Genomic DNA, 6,453 nt, shown 5'->3' with positions numbered 1-6,453 from the left:
AAATTTCAAACCAATATAGCTAAAAGGTTTCAAAATTAATATTTTCAAAGAAGATTACTGAGCTAAAAACCCTCAATGAGTCAAAGTTTCCAATTATTACGTTCAAAACAAATATAAAATTTTCAGCAGTTTGTTAGGCAGTGTTGGATATTTTGGTTGATTTTCTATTTTTTATCGTTTTTACTATTATTTTCTAGTTTTTGCTATTCATTTGTTTGTTTACTCAAACATTAAAAAGACTCAAAGCACTAAAAACAACAGACAATATGAAAAAGCGTGTAAGAATATTACTAGTTGGTTAACCTGAGATAAATACATTTTGATAAGGATAACACTTGGGAATAGTCACTTGGATTGTTATGTACTTCTATTTTGGAACAGTACAACATTATGTATTAAATTGGGAATAGTCACTTGGATTATTATGTACTTCTATTTTGGAACGGTACAACATTATGTATTAAATCGGGAATAGTCACTTGGATTGTTATGTACTTCTATTTTGGAACGGTACAACATTATGTATTAAATTGGGAACAGTCACTTGGATTGTTATGTACTTCTATTTTGGAACGGTACAACAATATGTATTAAATTGGGAATAGTCACTTGGATTGTTATGTACTTCTATTTTGGAACAGTACAACATTATGTATCAAATTGGGAATAGTCACTTGGATTGTTATGTACTTCTATTTTGGAACAGTACAACATTATGTATTAAATTGGGAATAGTCACTTGGATTGTTATGTACTTCTATTTTGGAACGGTACAACATTATATATTAAATTGGGAAAAGTCACTTGGATTGTTATGTACTTCAATTTTGGAAGGGTACAACATTATGTATTAAATTGGGAGAAGTCACTTGGATTGTTATGTACTTCTATTTTGGAACAGTACAACATTATGTATTAAATTGGGAAAAGTCACTTGGATTGTTATGTACTTCTATTTTGGAACGGTACAACATAATGTATTAAATTGGGAATAGTCACTTGGATTGTTATGTACTTCTATTTTGGAATTATACAACATTATGTATTAAATTTGGAAGAGACTTGGATTGTTACGTACTTCTATTTTGGAATTGTTACTGGTAATCTTGAATCAATAATCATATTGTCGTCACCTTCAGTCTTATTTAAAAAGAAACGAATGGCTTTGAACTTTTTCATCGAAACATCCAACATTCGATACTGTTTTACACACTAGTAATTCAGTAATTATATCGTTATCGTTTCATGCGACCTTACCATGGGCTGTATTTGTTCATTGCAAGCATTGTCATCGTTATTCGATTATATTCATCCATTTTCGTTATGGATTTGAGACGTACTTTTACAACACATTAAAATATCAATTTGTATCGATTGCGATTTTAACGACATCTAAGAATCCGCTGTGACTGCTTCCACGTACATTTCCCAGCTCAAAAATGTGGTTTGGTTATATGACTTTTATGGAAACGAAAATACTTGAAAATAGTTTTTATTATCTTGAAAGCCGGAAATTTGCCGGATATGAAAAAAGCCAAATTTGCACACATTAGTTGTAGTTTTGTACATTATAATCATTTTTTTTGAAATAGTTATCGAAATTTTGGAATTACAAATTACGTATGTTTGGAAATATCATTTTTAATTTCACAATACTGTATAAAGACTCGAGTTTCTGATTTTTCCAATATACCTAATAATACGTTTACTGATTTTCGGCAAGGATCAAATGAAAACTTTTTCTCTACTGGAGAAATGATACTTAATAGTTATCGCACAATCCAGAGTATAGTAGAATAAGGAATATATTCTTGAGTTCTAATTCTTCGTCATATCTTCCGGACCTTTAAGGGTATTTAGAGGTAAAATTTCCACCCCTCCCCCGTCCATTTGACAACTGACAAATAAAGAAATTACTCAAACTCTTCCCCTGCGTATTATCAGAGGTGTCAGCTTTTTTATGCTTACTGATAGCGCCAGATAACACATTCGAACCTGAAATTTTCGAAAAATAGAGAGAAAAAATCAACGCCACTTTTTATATTTTTGGTCCGGATAACGCTAGTCTGAATCTCATACCTTTCGATATATTTATCTGTTATTCCGCTGGCGTATTGGCTACCGCCCACATTAAAGCTCTAAAGGAGCGCACTTATCTGGTACCAGATGTGGAAATATGCTACGACACGCTCTGCTCTGAAGGTCGGGCATATTTTAACCATATAGAACATATAGAAATCAGCAAAATACGAAAATTTGCAATAAAGTGCAGACGTCAGCAAAACTGACGTCAGCATTTTTTGGTTTTTGCGGTTTTTCGCAAAATTGGCAAAACCTAAATGGGCTCTTCCAGAAAAAATCCGTTCAAGGGGGGGTGGAGGATGAATTGTCCAGGGGTATTGAAAAAATACCAAAAAATTGCAATGTCCAGGGGGTAAATTCCAATGTCCAGGGGTAATTTTTTGTGTCCACGGGGTTAATTTGATGTTTGTCCAGGGGTATAACCCGTGTCCAGGGGGTTAAAAATCAAAATGTCCAGGGGTAATTCATGAAAAAAATAATATATCCTCCACCCCCCATGAACGGATTTTTTCTGGAAGAGCCCAATTTAAGTAACACCGATTTTCATGTTCTACATCGTAATGTGCTTCTTTAAAGGTATGATTTATTATGCTAGGAGGGGTGATGATGGGTCCGAAGAATTAACGAAAATTTGGACACCCATTAATTTACCCGAGTATTTTGACCTTTTTTAAGGTTTTTAAAAGTCCATTTTCCAAACCCCGGTAATTTGATTTGAAAAATCTTTCCATCCCCTCCCCGTTTATTTGGCACCGAAGAGTACCTTGTTAAGGGAACTTATTTTGGCGAATAGTGAATTTTTTTTAATTTTGGCGAATGACAGCGTAAAATTTTGCCTTATTTTTGAGCAATTTTGATGAATTTCAGAGGGGTTATACCTTATAAATAACCACAAATAGGCCCATAAATTTTGATCTAGAGAAGTTGGGACTTTGGTGTAATAAACTTTTTTGCTCAGTTTGAAGAGCTCTATCATGTGATTTAGGTCTTTTTTTAATTTGAAGACACCAACAAAAATCATGAATTTCCAGGCCTTGCTATTTTGCCTGGAAACGCAAAAAATCGCCAATTACTCGTTACTTGCACGATAATATCGCGGAAACTTTTTGATTTTGGAATCTACATATACTAACTCGTGAGTTTCCACCAAAAAAAGTTAGTTCTAAGATGTGTGTCACGAAAATTGTTTTCTAGCATAGACTTTGTCAGAAAAAAAATAAAACATTACCCCCGGAAAAAGATTTATGGAAGTTCAAATCGCTTTTAAATGTCGCTTTTAAATATCTTGGCGGTTTCACAAAAACTGAAAAGGATCTAAACACCCGCCTTGGTCAAGCTTGGGGTGCACTCAACGCATTAACTAGTGTGTGGAAAGCTGATATCGACAAGAAAATCAAAACCAAAGTCTTTAAACAGACTTAGAACTTTATTAAACGTTCCGCCTAACATTCGAATATCCAACAAACGTCTGTGCGACAAGCTCCAACCGATTTCAAACATTGTTCGCAAACGCAGACTACATATTTTTTATAAGCATATGAAGGCTAAGCATAACATGATCATATATGTCATCCTAGAATATTTTTCAAGTGGTCATTTTTATCTTTTTAAAAAGGTTTGGTAGAGGCCACGTAAAAAAAAGACATTCCACGGCTATCTATATTCCACTGCTCCCAATATCTGAGCAAATTTCTACAAGATTTTTGAAATTTCATTAAAAACTTGGCTCGGGGTGAATCATAAGCATGATTCTTAAGCATATAAAGCATAAACTATGCCTGGATGCTTTGAAGACTTTTAAGCATACATGAGCCCGACCAAGGGGCATACACTTGGTTATGAAAAAAAAAACATGTAGCTCTCGCTGCGTCGCTGGCCGCGCCATGTTGCACGTCGCAATGAACCCGCCTCTCAGCTGCTGTTGTGGTCGCCGCCAGATTCCAAGAAGAAAAAAAGTTGGAAGACCATCCACTACCCTAAAATCAATCATCATGGAGGATACAGGATTGAAGAAAAACGAGGTGCTTACCATCTGGCAAGACCGTGATGCATGGAAGAAATTCGTCATAGCTTCACCTTCTCGCTGAGTAGGATGAAGTTATGTATGTATGTAAATCGCTAGCGAAAATCGACAAAAAACGCTGTTTTGGCTCTGAAAGGCCATGGGCGGCCGCCAATACGCCAAGCTAGGAAGCTAGTCTAAGCGCGCGTTTTGTGAAAATCGAAAAGTTTCGAAGCATTCAGTTCAGGCACTCAGCACTCAGGACTTCAGAAATTTGCCAACCTGCCAGACAACCATAAACCTGACAACCACAAGAAGACAGAGCAGTCTGAAGACCTCATCCACAATCACAAGAGAAAGATACTGAACCTTGGATATGGTAAATATTTTATCGTTCCTTAAATAGTCATGGTTTTAATGAGCAAACAAAACACTCTAGATCTTTAGACAGTTAGAGCTATCTAATGTTAAATTCCAGACGATACGAATCAATAAATATATGATTAATTGAAGTAATCGATAATGCTAATGATCAATTAACAATTTAATTTATAGTACCAAAATTTTCAAAAACTTGTGAGTATTCAATCATTTTCTTAAAACAATTCGAAGACTTGATTATTCTGAATAATTCCTGATTATTATGCCAGTGTGGCGTGGAAATGATGCAAAGTCTACGCTTAATTGTTATTTGTTTGAACTGAGGTCTACGCCAAAAAAAGGTCCGCCTGTAGGGGGTTTGGGATACTGTAGCTTCCCCCAATGAGTCCAGAGCCCTGATGGTGGGGGTTCAGGGGCGAAGCTCAGTTAGGAACATTTGGCGAGTTCCTGTACGCGGCCGCAATCAAAAAAATCATAACCACACTCATAAAAAAATTGTGTTTGTGTCTTTTTTTACCGTTTTTTGCCTAGATGATATAGCAAACATAGTAAGTATAAGCAGACTGTGCCTTTAATTGGCTGTAAAAAAATTATGCGTCGGTAAAAATTTCCTCAACTTTCAACAATGATAAAACACACCTATTTAAAAAAAATTAACCAGCGCATTTTTCATCTTTCTACTTCTTCATCTTCCATGAAGCTCTCAAAGTTAAATAGAATTAAGCACATAAGATATTCTTATAATTGTGAAATGTTGTACGCGCTTTCGCTACGGTGGAGTGCATGACGTAACTCGCGCGGCAACAAACTCGCCTTCTGTTGGCTGGTCATATTGGGCGTTTTGGCGTTACCACCCTCGAAGCAGTGGGCGCCTTCGTCATTCCGCAACTCTGTCCACCATTTTAAATGAGTTAACAATAGATCCAAAAGGGCGCCCTCATCAAGAAAGATCATTTGCTTTGGTCTCCGGCTTTGGGAAGCAGTAATGTTTTCGATTGTTTTCGATGGAAAATGGTAAGAAACTTAAGTTTACGAGTGTCATTCAGTTTTTGCTGGCTGATAGAATGGCAGGATCCTGGATGGTTTCCCTAACTGAAGCTTACTTCAGTGTAGACCTAAAGCTCTAAAACAGCATCTAATAACATGAAAACCAGAATATGATTCTTCAATGGGAATCAAAACTATAAAGTACTCTTGTAATTTCAAGTAATCTTGACATTATTATAGTCATTTTATTAGACAGTGCGTCACAAACAGCCATATAAACAAAACTCAACATTCTCACAATAAGTTGTCTTTTTGATTTCCCAAACATTCGTCTCAAGCGTTCTCTTCCACAATAATTTATGTATAAATTGCAATTGCGGTCAGTCCACAGTCGGCTTCAACATATACACGTGTTTTTATTTACGTGACCGAAGTGCCTACTAAAACAATCCGGGGGTAAATAGCGAAGCAACACAGCAGATTATTTGTAAGTATCTTTTGGCATTGACAATCAAATACAATATATTATACTATATTTCCTTATTCAAAAATCAAAATTCATTTTTCATTCGCGAAAAAAAAAATAAAAGAATAATGAATTAATCTTACATACTAAGACGCCCCGTCTTTACCTCATTAATTTCCAATCTCGGAACGTGCAAAACGCCCGTCCGCCCATTCCACCCAATCAGCTTAAATTCACTTTAATTATCCTTTGACATGGAAAAATAGTATTTAAAAATATGAATTTATAATAATTACAAAAAACAAAAAGTTTGATACTTCATTAGTGAAATATTCAATAAATTCCTGGTTTCAATTTTCAGTGGGCGTTCTTCTAGGGCTCGTTATCGCGCAATTTTTGCGTCACACAAAAACTTTTTCGGGCCGCTCATAATATTACATTGCCAAATTTGGTTCTCCATTGTCGAGTCAGGATCGATGGTGACCGTCACCTAAGCATAAAAAAGAAAGGATTTCGTCAGTTTTATGCATATATT

The 6,453-nt window shown here is 35.5% G+C and overlaps 1 protein-coding gene across 1 annotated transcript in view; it reads left to right on the top strand.

Annotated features, from left to right (window-relative positions):
* The first annotated feature begins 4,292 nt into the window (after nucleotides 1-4,292).
* The window catches only part of LOC136809860 (enhancer of rudimentary homolog), a 15,324-nt gene continuing 13,163 nt past the window's right edge, over nucleotides 4,293-6,453 (top strand). The window contains exon 1 of the mRNA XM_067066415.1: nucleotides 4,293-4,463. Within this exon, the coding sequence (XP_066922516.1) occupies nucleotides 4,461-4,463 (3 nt within the window). The 5' untranslated portion in view covers nucleotides 4,293-4,460. The remainder of the gene's footprint in view (nucleotides 4,464-6,453) is intronic.

Source organism: Clytia hemisphaerica, unplaced genomic scaffold (genome assembly GCF_902728285.1).
Source record: "Clytia hemisphaerica strain Z4C2 unplaced genomic scaffold, Clytia hemisphaerica genome assembly, whole genome shotgun sequence".
NCBI classification, from domain to species: Eukaryota; Metazoa; Cnidaria; class Hydrozoa; order Leptothecata; family Clytiidae; genus Clytia; species Clytia hemisphaerica.
This window is presented reverse-complemented; position numbering and strand designations above follow the sequence as displayed.